Here is a 14,349-nt window from a genome sequence, read left to right on the forward strand (position 1 = left end):
GGCCGACCCCTTGGGACTGAGCCCTGTCGGCTTCCTTAGCTGGGGGGCCCCCACGTGACGAAGAGCGGAAGCGGGGAGGGCGAGCAAAGGCGACCCGCTTCTTCCTCCTCCTCTCCAGCGAGGTGGAAGAGGCGGGCCCGCCCCCCTTTTCTTCCCAGCCGGGAAGGGACTGAGGAAACGGGGAGGGGAAGGCGCTGGTCCCCGCCCTCCGCCTCTCGTCGGTTTGCCTGTCGGGGTGGCGCGCGCCTCCTCCTCCCCTCCTCCCGGGGGTGCCGCCTCGTCCAGGCTCGCCGTCCGTTTCGGGGGAGAGGAGGAAGCGGCGGCGGGCAGCCTCGGAAGGGCGTCCGTTTGCCCGGGGGCGGGCGGGAGTTGGTGGTCGGACCGAGGGGCCGCTGGGACTGGATGGTTACCCATTTCCACCTCGTCGAAACTAAACGGCAGCCCGTTTTGGTAAAAGGCTCCACGAAAGCCGCTGGAGCGAATTTTGGAGAAGACGAGAGAGAACAAAAGCGACGGGCCTCTCGCTGCCAGTAAAAACCGGGATGGACAATAATTCCTAACTTATGTCTTGTGCAGTGTTTAAAATTCCCACCGGCGCACCCGTGGAGTCTTCCTGTTTTTTTTTTTTTTTAAGCGCAGTTTAATACTATCACCCAATCTAGGGATCTAGAAGGGTTGCCTTTTTGAGTACTCTTTAAGTACTCAAAGTACTTAAGTAGAAGTAAGATGGTTTCAGATTTTCACAAACTCAGATCAGTTTCAAGATAAGAGATTTTTGTTTCTTCAATCTTTTAACAAGGTAAATGTTTTAACCTGCCTTGATGTTCTTTGTGCTCACTAGAGCAGAAATGGAGGATATAAATTAAAAAGTGCCCACTCTTCAAATTATTCTATGTATTGAAGTTCTGTTAGTGCTAGTATTATTCTGATTTATTCAATTTTCAGTGTGTGGAAGTATGGCCTGGAAGATAGTATATATATATACCGCCAATAAATAAAAACTGTTTTGTTTTTGGAGCCAGTCAAGTCTACTAATTATGTTAATCCCTGATCTAGTTGACTGGAATGAAATGAATTTCTTTTATCATGTGATGTGATGTATATATTTTTTTCATAATTAAGGGATATGTATTCTTCTGATTTCAGTTTTTTATTTTTTTTTCTAATTCGATTTTTATTCCTTTAAATATACCAGCTAGTCTAATTTCATCTGTGTTGGTTTTGAAGTTTCTAGGACTTGTGTATCTAAAACATTATTTTTAAAATATAAGTTGCAGACTCGACTTTGAATGCTTTTACTATTAAATATTATTTATTGACTTACCCATCCTTGGGAACACCTTTTTCTTAACATGGAGATAAAAACAATTATGCAACAGTGATAATCTAACTTCAGATTACATTTTTGTTATTACTAAACTACTTTCCCCAGTTTAAAAAGGAATTATATTACATTTTATAATTGTGATTACCAGCATTCAGCTGCTGTTACAATCTAAGAGTGATATTTCCTGTGAAATATTCTGTGCATCAAAATATTCCTATTATATAACAAATTTATTTTATCCTATATCCTAATCATTGCATTCAAATATATAATACCTCAGATCTGTATATAGAAATTGTTTGAAGTGTAGTAGGTAAAACAAAACTTGAATTAAAAGTAACCCTCAAGGTTCTGGCAGAATGCATAAAGATAAAATAATCAGATTCTTTAATGATTATAGGCAGGGGGCATGAGATAGTAGCATAGTTTGATTACCAGCAGTTAAAAAAATCCATTAAATTACAAGGTTCAGAAATCTAACAGTGGTTTGGAATGCTGATTTTTTCCCCCATTACCATTTATTGATTTATCTATAATTACTAATCAAGTTAAACAAATTCTGTGAAGGATTGTAGAAGCATATTTTGTGTTGCCGTTGTGCAATCCACTGGATTAAAGACATATGTCTTTATGTTAGACAATTTTGCAATATTAGTGTTAATATTTTGTAGTGTTAAGGGCTGTAGTACTACAAACACTACAACTTGTAATAAATAGGTATTATGTGATCATGAGTGATGTTATATCAGGACCTGACATTTATTTGTGGAGTATCATCATATAACTTTACAAAACTAAGAAATTTTTCTGAAGCTGCCTGTGACTGAAAAAAGCATGAATATGATGCACTTTCAGGTACTGAAAGAAACATTAATATATAATTTCCTAGCTGAAGAAATAGCATTAAATCAGCATAGCCAGCAGTCTTTCTATGAAGAACGTAATAGCCAAATTGAAATAGAAATATTTTTGGGATCCAGAAAAAGTGGAGTCAAATTATAATTTCACAAGCTAGGGGGAACATAACAAACTAACTTTGCATCCTCAATAAACCTAAATGCACTGATAGTGGGACTGGAAATAAGGTCTTTATGGCTGATTTCAGGGCTAAAGTCAATGCCACCTGGCCCTTAGGTAACCAGGTCCCAACCTATTTAGGTTTCTAAAGATTAAAACTTCGGGTTTGGAAGCAGATAGCTAGTCCTGTTGATACCGACTAATATCACAGTGCATTAAGCCACGGTTTAACCTGGAATGAACTGTAATTGGCCTGGGTTCATGCAATGCTCTGCCACCCACCGTAGCTTGCAAACCATGGGCTGGGTGGGCAGGGTGCTGTCAGAGCCATTTGAGTTACATTTAGCATGTTGGAGGCCTCCAGGCGGTAAAGTGCGTGTAGCGACTGATGGCGAATGGGTGGCTTTGGAGGTGCCCAAAGCCGAGGACCAAGTCTCCTTTGTCCCTGGCTAAGTTGCTCCCAACTTCTTGGCCCTTTTGAGTTTCTCTCTTGAATGAAAGCTGTGGTTGGACTTCAATTCCAGTCGACCTCTTGGATGCACTTTATACCTTAAGGTAGGGTTCCTCAACCTTGGCAGCTGTAAGCTGTGAGGACTTCAACTCCCAGAATTCCCCAGCCAGCAAGGAATTCTGGGAGTTGAAGTCCACACAGCTTAGAGTTGCCAAGGTTGAGGAACCCTGCCTTAAAAGAACATTGGGGATCACGTCGAGAGGCGGTACGCACCGATGGCTCATGGAGGCATGCTAGGAATATTTAAGGCCCAATCTATTTATTTTCCCTTTTTCCGCAGAAGCCCTTTAGAAGACAGAGACACGCAGGGGAGGCCTAGTTAGATGCGTCTCCATAGTAACGGCCGCTCCGGCCTGAAGCGCCTGCTCAGCCCTCCGTGGCGCGCGGCCTGCCGGGAATAATAGTTTCGAGGCCCACCGGGCCCGCCCTTTCGGAAGTCGGGCGCTGCCTTCGCTCGGCGCAGGCGGTTTGCGACAGCCGTAAAGCGCCCCCGCGTTCCTTTTCCGGCGGGCGCAGAAGAGAAGGAAGGGCCGGGGAGGCCTTGCGTGAGCGCGCGAGGAGGGACGACGCGGGAGCCCGGGGTGCCAGTCCCCACCCGCCCCAGCTCTCGCTCCGCCCGGTCTCGCGGGGAGCAGCGCCCCGGCGCCCCAGGATGTTCAAGAAGTGAGTGGGGAGGCGCGCGGGAAGGGCCGGGGAGCAGCCCCGGGGGAAGGCGGGCGAGAGCGCGGCGCGGGGGACTCGGAAGGGCCGCCCGGCCGGTGTGGACTACACCTCCCATCATCGCGGCCTCCCTGGCTGTGAGGGGAGGGGCAGGCCCAGGCGCCTGCAGGGCTCCTCACTGGCTTCGTATAGTAGTAGTAATAATAATAATATAATAATAATAAAAACAACCACAACAACAGCTCCTCAGTGGCTTCGAATAGTCACACCTTAACGACTGAACAACAACAAAAAATAATCTGGAGAAAATCACAAAATACAAAGACGGCAAATAGAACTGGAAGGACTGTCTAGTGGTTAAGGCAACGGGCTAGAAACCAGGAGACGGAGAGTTCTAGTCCCGCCTTAGGCCCGAAAGCCGGCTGGGTGACCTTGGGCCAGTCACTCTCTCAGCCCAACCCACCTCACAGGGTTGCTGTTGTGGGGAAAATAGGAGGAGGAAGGAGTACTAGGTACAGTATGTTAGCCATCTTGAGGTATTTATAAAAATAATAAAGGTGGGATAGAAAATAAATAAATAAAAGAAAGCAAATATAGTACCAATAGTAATAGGCACCTTGGGGGCCATTCCAAAACATCTGGAGCACCCCAGATGGTATTGACAAAATCACCATCAGTCAATTGCAAAAGGCAGCTTTACTTGGAACAGCTTACATCCTGCAACGATACCTTTAACAATATCAAACAACATCTGCCTATCCCAGGTCTTTGGGAAGGACTTGATAGGTGGATAAAAATGCCAAAAGCAGTCTCAACATCTGGCTGGCTGTGCAACCAACAATAATAATGATATATTAAGTTTGTATGCCATCTGACTCCCTGGGTGATAAAGGTTCCTGGAAGCTGGTTGAAGGTGGGGCGGGAGCCCACATCCATACAGGAAATAATCTGTCACTTTCACTGACAGCACTTCTGCCTATTTTCAACCCTTCTAAGGAGTTCAAAGTAGTGTAGGCCACCCCTCTCCAATTTGCCTCCCCAGATATGTTGGGTTCACGTGACTATTTGGGGTTGTTGAGGAGTGTAGTGGTACAAATCTTGGGAAAATCCAGCATACGTTACTTTAATATGTTCATCTTTGAGATGTACCCTTGGAGTCCTGAACAGATATATCCAAAGTATAGTGTGAGTAAAATAGAACCTCTGTATATGTTTCTTGTTATATGTTTCTTGTTTGTGTGTGTGGTTTTTTTTTTTTGCCTTCTGGCTTGGACTAATCACTGCAGTTTTGTTGGCAAAGAAATATATGCATAACCACATTGTAAATGGATAAAGAAGTAAGGAATTGTGGACCCAAAGCTGTTTCTAACATCATATTACTGTTTTGTCAGATTTGATGAAAAGGAGAATGTATCAAACTGCATCCAGCTGAAAACATCTGTTATTAAAGGCATTAAGAACCAACTGATTGATCAGTTTCCGGGTATTGAACCATGGCTAAACCAAATTATGCCAAAGAAAGATCCTGTTAAGATAGTACGATGGTAAGTTCTTTCTTTCCTCCTGGTTCTTCAAGTTATTTTTCTGTATTGTTAATTTTTGGGTGTGAGTAATAGGTTGATAGACTAAATAAACTGCTATTGTGCTGGTCAAACTGAAAGGAAATGCCTAAATATTTCCAAGATATTTAAAGTTCTGAATTGGAGGCTACCAGAATATTCACATTTAATGGGAACACTAATCCTGGAGAGCTGTTTTGTCCCTTATCCAGATGATTAGATACACAATTCGAAAGATGTAAACTTTTCTCTTTTATGAGTATTCTAAATGGTATTAGAAACACTTCTCCTTATTAAAAAAACCCCACAAGCGTTAATTTTGTATATTTCAGTCATGAACATATAGAAATTCTCACAGTAAATGGTGAACTGCTGTTCTTCAGACAAAGGGAAGGGCCCTTTTATCCCACACTGAGGTTACTACATAAATGTAAGTATTTTAGAGGAAAAATGGTTGTGGGTTGGAGAGAAATCAAAGGATGGACAAATGTGAGACTAATAAAACTTAAATGTTTATTATATTGAAAAGGAATTCCCAAGCATTTAGTAGAAAAACAGAGCTAGACAGCCAATGCAGTATAGAAAGAGTGTAATATGTTGGTACATTCTATGCAGTATTTTCTTTTGCTCTCTCCATGCGGTGTACCTCTTTCCACTGTGCAATCTGACATTTTTCCTATTTCAATTGAATTGTCTGATTCTTTGTCTCTCAAAAAGCATTATGCTGTTATGGTTATGACCTTTTTTTCTTTATTTTCTGTTCATTCCATTCTGAATTTACATGTTTTTCAGTATGAGTTTCTCTGTGGTAGCATTCTGGTGGAATTGCTTTTCCTGGAGTTATTCATCTATGCTTCAAAATGGACTATTCCATTTTGCCTGATGGATTGTGAGGGGCAGGCCTGTTTTTTGGCAAGGGGGTTTACAATTTTATTTTGTTAATCCAGGAAGCTCTTTTTGGGGAAAAAAAGCAGCATAGCTGGATTTAGATTTCTTCAGGATGGACTGATACTTTTTAAGTGGATTAAACATCTACCTAATCAGAACACCATTCAGAAGGAAGTTTTGGAATGTTGTGTTTTGAAAGCCTATGAGAAAGGTTAGAGAACTGTATTAGGGATCTAATTTTTCTTTTCCACTTCATGTATCTGGAAAGGATTTGCCTGCTGGTGTAAGCTAAATGATCAATGTGCTAGATGTTCTGATACTCTATTAAACCCAGTTGCTGCTGTATCTACTCTATTAACTTTTTTCCACTCCATAGATCCATTCATTCTACCACATCAACAAGTTGATAAAGGAGCCATTAAATTTGTACTTAGCGGAGCAAATATAATGTGTCCTGGCCTGACGTCTCCAGGAGCTAAACTTTATCCTGCTGCTGCTGATACGATTGTGGTATCCTTGGATAGGCACTGTCTATTGGTCACACTTGCTTTTTCAGAATGTGATAGAACTTAAAGCAGCTTGGATCATTAATTTGATGGATTACCAGCCTGGAAATAAGGAATCAAAAACCTATCATAGAGAGCCATCTTAACTATTTGCTAAAATTGATGTTCGTGTTTAAAATGATGTTCCCTGAAGCGCTTTGACTGCAAGGCAGTGTTTGGAAATATTTATTTTGTGGTTGCTAGATACCTCTAGTGTCACTGTGGGAATTATGGGTGAATATGAACTGGTTTATCATGATGTAGGCGTAGTAGCCATGAGTGCAGAGCTCTGCTTTATCGTCTAACAGTTACTTAGCTTCACCGAATATTTAGAGTTTATAGTTCAGGTTGGTGACAGCTTTTTCAGAACAGGCAATTGCTCATTAGTTGACAGTTGAAGAGGGCCCAGTGAACTAATACTGTAGTGCTAGAACTAAGCAGTTACGAAGGGGACTGGATATAGCTCTCACTGGGCACCTATCCCAAAGACCAAAGGAAAAAATGTTACACGTGAGACACACTGAAATCTCATTATTGTGGTAAGCACTAACATAGCTTAGAGATTTTTGCTTAACGTAATGTGAACGGGGGGTCAGTGAATAAAATGTGATTTGCTTTAGCCTGCCAGCAATTTAATTTTGATGACTGTTTCTTCCTGTTAGTAGTTTACCTGCTGATGTTGTAATGATTTTAAATTACTACATACAAGATATTTTCCTTAGCAGACTGTTACAGGCAATAATGGCAGAAGGAAAGCAACATGCACTATGCGTTGGAGTCATGAAGATGTCAGCAGATGATATGTGAGTCTTACTTTTAAAAAGGAAATCATATCCCTCTTTAACGTTGTTCTCCAGATCCAATTAGTAGTTAACACCGCAAAGAACTAAACTCTTCAGACTTCTAAACTGAATCTGCCCGTTTCTGCAGATGGCAGGTTCTCCAAACAGTTCAAATAGGTAACAAGGGTCTATCTGTCAAAGTTGGGCTGGAGTCCGGAGAAATTTTATTGTCATAAGAATTTGTCCTACTTATTGTATTTTTATTCCAACTTCCTTCTTAAGAGCACAAGAAAGCAGCTATGTTTTCTCTCCCTTATCCTCATTTTATCCTTCCAATAATTTTCTGAAACTGGTGACCTAGAGCTGTCTAGTGAATCTGAGATGCTTAGACTTGAAGCCTGTTGATCCTTTCAGTGCTGCACTGTGTTCCTTTCTAGATAAGGAATTAGCAAGAGGCGGCTGTTGTGAGAAATGTTGCTCCTCTCACTAGCAACCCAAAGGCAAACAAGTAACCTGAAAGAAAAAAAAACAGCATTTGTGGTATTAGATTTGAGGGCACAGTTGATAGGGAAAGGTTCGGTCACCATCATCCCCCCCCGTTTCTGGTCAGGATCGTAGATTTGGCACTGCATAGCACCAACCTTTAGGGTAGCCTTTTGTAACCTTCTGACCCTGGAGGAACCCTTGAAATATTTTTCAGGCCTCAGGGAACCCCTGTACATTCAGGCTCAAGTATAGGCCAGAAGTTACAAAATTATTATATTTGTTTCATGGGTAGGCCTGTATATATGCATTAACAGTGTTCTTAAACTAGAAATGAAGAATGAAACTTACCTTTTTAATGTGAAGTTGCCTGAATTTGAAATATTTTTTTAAAATTGTGATTTCCCAGGGATCCCCTAGCGACTTCTTGTGGAACCCGAGGGTTTCATGGAACCCTGGTTGAGAAACCCTGGCTTAGATGGACTGTAGTACCTACCTTTGTGAGCTTTTAAAAGGGCAAGTGCTGTGGGGTGACCAGAGGCCATTATTAAACACACTCTTTTTTCTTCTCTTCAGTATTTGCATACATTTTAAAAAAGGCTGAAAAGTCCAGGATTTTTCTAATGCTAAGATCACTAGGCTGATAAATGTACTGGAAGAAGGTAGAAAGGCTTCTCAATTCAGCTTTCATCTGTTGGCTATAAACACATTCTAATTTGAGGAATAGCTCATGCCTATTTACATTCTAAGGACTGGTTACCCTGAGCAGAAAACTGATCTTTCCTTGTTTTCTCCACCTCTCCCTTCCCCAGAGAGAAAGTCAACAAAGGGATCGGCATTGAAAATATTCACTATTTAAATGATGGCCTTTGGCATATGAAGACATACAAATGAAAACAGCAGGAAGTATGCGACTTGCTTCCTGCTTGCGTGGACTACTCTAATTCTGTTTTTAAATGTGTACCTGAATGTACAAATTTATTTTGTTCTGTGGCTATGCTAATAAATCAAGTGAATGCTGAAGTCCTGTTAGCTTTTTTAAATATATATATATTTCAGCTGATCTTAGAAAACAAAAGGAGATGGCTTTAGTGATTGTAAGCTGAGAAGGGAAGGAGAGATTTAGGATAAACAGTTCTATCTTCTCCTTCTCTGGTAACGGGCAAGTGGTGTACAGAAATGGTGGCTGTGCACCATCCATGTAAAAGAAATTCATGACTTGCAATGTTGCCTGCTCTGTCTCAGAGATGAAGTTGTAGTAACAGACTGCATGGTATCTTTTTCTTGTGAAAGTTGCTGTTCTAGATAACACTAATATGCCTTGATAGGGTAGAGCTGGAAGTTCTCCCCATGAGCTAATGTTCCTTCAAAGGCTGCATTCCAAAGTACAGGACAGTAGTAGAATAGTACCAGATAGCTGTCCAGAATTCACCTGTTTTTCTAGAGAAATTAAAGCAATTCCCCCCCCCCCCAGTACTGTTTGAACAAGCTGAATAAAAGCAGACAGCAACCTAGCACTGAAGCAACTTCTCCATTTGAACTGCAGTCAGGAAAAAAAAGTTAAATTGTTGCTAGGATGTTATCAGTTTCTTAAGAATGCGCTGTTTTGAGTAAAGTGCCTGTATTGGGAAATAGCTTTAACAGTGAGGTTAATTCGCTCTTGAAGTGTTGCTTGTAGAACCATGCGTCTGCATTCAAGTTATTTCCAGACTCTACTCTGTTGGATGAAAGCACTTCACTTTGTGCATAAAAATAATAAAAACTCCAGTTCTTTGCCCTGAACTCCAGCAGGATATTTATCAAGTTGTTGATCAAGGGGATCAGAACATTTTCTCATATTCAGACACTGTCATCTTACTAGTAGCAGCAAATAAAAAGAATCTTTACCTTGATCTGTATAATTTTTTATCTCTTCATCTTAACTACTGGGAGCCAGAATTTCAGAAGGCCAAATCAATCCTGAGCAAAAGGTTGAAATTCATTTTGAGTGGTAGAATGAATTACAGACTTTTCTTAAAGAGTCAGGTCTGAAAACTCTCAGAAGAAATTGGAAAGCTGCCATAATAATTTGAGAGCAAAACAATGACCTCCCCAAGCTTTCATATTGCATATTACTCCAACTGCATGAGATTAAAAGATTTTTCAGTCTTAATATTGTACTGCTTTTTCTGCATATATTTACTGCAGCATACAATTGATGCTTGAAATTCATTCAATCCTATATTTGTGGCCTGGATAGAAAAGATCAAAAGGTTCAGAAGTGACATAGCCTATAGTTAGTATCCAAAGGAAAAAAGGCTTTAGCAGACATGTTCCAGATCTTAAAGTTCACTTAAGCTAGGTTCTCACATCACACTAAACCCTGTTTTGGTTTGCTAAGCAGGTCACAAGGAATGAGTTTACTTGCACCAAGCCATAAACCATGACTGACCTAGTGCAGTGACTAGGTTTACATAATATGCTAAAACTAAACCACATTATGGTTAGTGTGATTAGAGAAGCCAGCTGTAAAATAGGAAGCAAGTGTAGATAAAAACTGACAGGCGGATGGCAACCTTCCTAATCAAAGTAGAAGGGAACAGCATCATTTTAATGGAATATTCGTCTTTTCTGTCTCACTGTAATGCTCTAAAGCAGCCTTTCCCAAGATGGTATTGTCCAAATATGTTGAAATGCAGTTGCTATTATTCCCTTGCCACAAATGTTGAAAAGGAATGAGGGGTGCTTAGTCTAATATACATGAAACACAACAGGTTGAGAAAGGCTGTATTAAAGAACAGAAGACACAGGTTCCCCCCAACTGCAAAAATAGATTTAATTTACAGTACATTAATTTTGATTTTAAATATTTACATAACTGCTACGCAATTGTCAACAAAGAAATCTTCGAACTGTTTTTTTTTTCCCAGATGACATTCACATTTGTATAAAAGGGCTTGTTGGTTTTAAAAAGATGACCCCCTCCCCCTTTCCAAAGATTACAAAACAGATTGTGCAAAAAAAGGAGCTAACACCAATACTAATAAATGCAAATTTTGAGCCACCCTGCATACATGCTGCTTGCTGAGGGACACTACATGTTAAGACAGTGTGTGTTGTAGGCAACTTTTGTGCCACCGTCTTCAGTCATTATCTGAGCCTGGAGGAGGTAGGAAAGCTAAGGCATCATTAAAAGTGTGGCCATATGCTCTGAGCCTGTAAACACCGTACATCATGACATGCATGTGGTTAGGCAGCAGACCACTGAACGTGACGGCCATATCTGAACAGCAACCTTCCACCACCTCCCGCGGGTGGTTAGCCATCGCTTCCTTAATGAGAGTGCCCACTGACTTGGTGTTGAAGACGTCCTTTTTTTCAGAATCTTCTGCATTTTCAGCATGCACCCCCGTGTATTTTAAGCAGATTGCTAACTGTTTATCTTCCGAAAGCTTCCAAATCATACCCCCATGTTCAGGACACTTATCTGGATCCTCAAAAACTCTGTAGAGTCGCCGCAATGATTCCACACTCAAGACGATTCCTCCCCCGCCATTCACATACTGCAGATCTCCTGAGGTCTCAGTCTGGCCTGTGTAGAATGGCTGGGAGGGGTCTTGCTTCAGCAAGAAGTATTTTAGGTTTTCAATAATAGCAAAGGTGCTGGGGTAGGTGAGGAAGTACCAGTTGTAGCTGTCTCTGTAATTTTCATATGCATGTTTGTATGCTTTGCGCATCATTGTCCACATGTCATCGGTGTTGAGCACAATCGAGTCGAAGACTTTGACGTTCTCAGAGCTGTAGAATTCGGCCTTGTCGCAATGCTTGCTCCAGGTTTCTTTCACAGCTGCCCAGTGTCCCAGATCCTTTGGTCTGACAAGGATTATGCAGTAGACACGGATGCTCTGTGTCAGCTCCAGGCGCTTGTCTTCAGAGAGGCTGAGAATGTCCTCCTTTCTGGGGGCTTGGAGGTGTCGATGCTCATGAGATTTTGTATTGTGACCCACCTTAATATGTCCCAGAAGGGTAACCAAGATGCAGCAGATTCCTCCAATCACCATGCCCTTTACGAAGGAGCCACTTTCAGAAATCATGATTCCTAGATAATATAGGGAATGGGGAGAATGCAGATTATTAAATGAACATTCAACAAGTTCCTTGTCTGAGCATATAACCAGCTATAGCCACACTAGGCTAAAATTGTGCAAACCTGGGCCACTGGATTAATTGAGAATCATGGTTCAGTTAACACCATCATGGGTAAGTGTACTGTGGAAACACAGCCACTGTGGGATTTACTAGTAACAGATTACAGTATACGGCAGAGACCATTATGCATGGATTTGCACCATTCTAAGGCAAAATCAAACAAGCTACATATTTAGTTGAATAAACTGCAATGTACTCGGCGCGTATAACATATTTAGCTATAAGTCACAATGGCTGCACTCACAGAACAAGCTTGGCCAAAAGCAAACACATATATGTTCTAGCACATTATGCGAGCTAGACCTCAGTACAGAATGGGGGTCCAGGAGAAACTAGGATGTCAAGAGTAGAATCTTTCAATACAAAACTCTGGTAGAGAAAAGTAATTTAAATCAGAGCTTAAGGGACCACAACTCTTTAAACAAGCTTTTTCCCACCTTCTAATACATCCACAAGAATTTTGAAATAATTTCTGTTTCCAGTAAGCAGAGCTTGTTGTGTAGTTTGAACACAGCAAACAGTGGTTAGCTAAACTTTAAAGAAGCAGTCCCTTTGTAAAATCTGGGTTTTACAGTGGATGATTTGATTGCTAAGGCTATCCAGGTTCAGGCAACACGGCAAAGGACAGTTAATACAATGCAAAAATAAAGCCCTACAAACCCAACTGGAGGCTAGTCTCAGAAAGTATATCTGTCACTGATCAGGCAAAAGGGAATTTAGACTGCAATCAGCACGGTATTTTATATTCTGGTTTTGCATTCACAGCAGGAAAAGAGGCCAGAAGAGCTGCTCCCTGTAAGATCAGTCTCTGATTAAAGGCCTGGGACACCTGAAATTTTTTTGAATCTACACTCCCACTGTCTCCCTAATTTGGGAATGGCAGCTTTCAAATTAGGGGCATGAAAGAAGATAAATTCCTTCTCACTTTCTGGTGGGCTATGGTGATACAGCATTGGATGCTGATCCAAGAATATCCCTCTGTGGCAGTTTCTCAACCTCAGCCACTTTAAGCTGTGTGGACTTCAACTCCCAGGATTCCCCAGCCAGCGTGGCTGGCTGGGGAATCCTGGGAGTTGAAGTCCACACAGCTTAAAGTGGCTGAGGTTGAGGAACACTGCTCTATGGTAACAACACCAGGCTTTTCCTCCTGGAAATTGAGACCACAGAACAGAATCCATAACGTCCCGGGCTTGTGACCTGCTCCCCAGATGGGAAGCGACATAGAGCCTCCATGTGCTGGGGCAGTCTCTCTGAACCCCAGACAGTGCAGGGGAAATCAGTGCTGGGCTAAGGGGAGATGAGGCTGCAGAAACCAGCAGGGCTGCGGAGGGAGTCGGGGGAAAGCTTCCAAAGAGATTCGGCAGCCCCCTCCCGCCCCCTCCTAAATCTGGAGTCAAATCACAACGCCATCACTCACCTGCCCGCCAGCAAGAGAATCCGGATCTACTTCCGCTCTCTCCCCGTCTCTCTATGGCGGAACCTTCGTCTCCTCTGGCCGCGCCTCCTCCTGGCGGGCGGGGCAGAAGAAGAATGGAGCGTAGCGTGCGAGCCAGTGCTTTCCTAGAGACCAGGAAGCAAAATCAAGGGACCTGCAGATAGCACGTCCGGCGCTCACTCGACCGCCGGTGTTGGGGAGCGGAAGGAGACCAAAGTGTAGTGGCGTCTTCTTTCAAAGGCCGCGGCCGTTCCTTTGGGAGTATCCACCCAAACTGAGTAGTGTCCCCGAGCGTGGTTCTGTGAGATGGCTGAAGGTTGGGAGAAAGACGCCGGCCCAGGCAGCTTGGCAAGCCAGCGCGGGTTTGAACCCGGAGCCTTCGCCTTTTGTCGTTCCAGATGTTCCAAAATGCGGAACGTGGAGAAGTGGTCATTTTCCCCCACTTGCGTCGCTGACTCTCAACAGTCCATTGATAATCGGAAGTGTATATAACCTTCTTTAGATCTACTCCCCTTTAGGAGTAACCTCATGCCGTGAGGCTCGCCTCTTGCGGGCACATTTGCGCATGCGTCATTTTTGGGGTTTTCCTCTTCCTCGATCTTTTTCTCTCTCTTTGGGGTTGTTGTTGTTTATTCGTTCAGTCGCTTCCGACTCTTCGTGACTTCATAGACCAGCCCACGCCAGAGCTTCCTGTCAGTTGTCGCCACCCCCAGCTCCCCCAGGGACGAGTCCGTCCCCTCTGGAATATCATCCATCCACCTTGCCTTTGGTCGGCCCCTCTTCCTTTTGCCTTCCACTCTCCCTAGCATCAGCATCTTCTCCAGGGTGTCCTGTCTTCTCATTATGTGGCCAAAGTATTTCAGTTTTGCCTTTAATATCATTCCCTCAAGTGAGCAGTCTGGCTTTATTTCCTGGAGGATGGACTGGTTGGATCTTCTTGCAGTCCAAGGCACT

At 42.7% G+C, this 14,349-nt stretch overlaps 2 protein-coding genes across 2 annotated transcripts; one reads left to right on the plus strand and one right to left on the minus strand.

The window, feature by feature from the left end:
• Positions 1–3,348: 3,348 nt before the first annotated feature.
• On the plus strand, positions 3,349–8,795 carry MCTS1 (MCTS1 re-initiation and release factor). The gene is made up of 6 exons (XM_063313391.1): positions 3,349–3,518; positions 4,907–5,059; positions 5,407–5,504; positions 6,339–6,472; positions 7,243–7,310; positions 8,585–8,795. Exons 1-6 carry the CDS (start codon positions 3,508–3,510, stop codon positions 8,664–8,666), a joined length of 546 nt encoding a protein of 181 aa, XP_063169461.1. The 5' UTR covers positions 3,349–3,507; the 3' UTR covers positions 8,667–8,795.
• A 1,773-nt stretch (positions 8,796–10,568) lies between these two features.
• On the minus strand, positions 10,569–13,459 carry C1GALT1C1 (C1GALT1 specific chaperone 1). The gene is made up of 2 exons (XM_063313553.1): positions 13,378–13,459; positions 10,569–11,850 (listed from the first exon to the last, which is right to left on the minus strand). Exon 2 carries the CDS (start codon positions 11,843–11,845, stop codon positions 10,895–10,897), a length of 951 nt encoding a protein of 316 aa, XP_063169623.1. The 5' UTR covers positions 11,846–11,850; positions 13,378–13,459; the 3' UTR covers positions 10,569–10,894.
• Between the last annotated feature and the right edge of the window lie 890 nt (positions 13,460–14,349).

Source organism: Candoia aspera, chromosome 12, assembly GCF_035149785.1.
Source record: "Candoia aspera isolate rCanAsp1 chromosome 12, rCanAsp1.hap2, whole genome shotgun sequence".
Classification (NCBI taxonomy): Eukaryota; Metazoa; Chordata; class Lepidosauria; order Squamata; family Boidae; genus Candoia; species Candoia aspera.

Bases quoted from the DNA above. Each gene is read 5' to 3' on its own strand.
- MCTS1 (XM_063313391.1), top strand. The intron at 5,060-5,406 runs GTAAGTTCTTTC...TGTATATTTCAG, and splicing joins CCTGTTAAGATAGTACGATG to TCATGAACATATAGAAATTC. The intron at 7,311-8,584 runs GTGAGTCTTACT...TCCCTTCCCCAG, and splicing joins AAGATGTCAGCAGATGATAT to AGAGAAAGTCAACAAAGGGA.
- C1GALT1C1 (XM_063313553.1), bottom strand. From the start codon at position 11,845: ATGATTTCTGAAAGTGGCTCCTTCGTAAAGGGCATGGTGATTGGAGGA.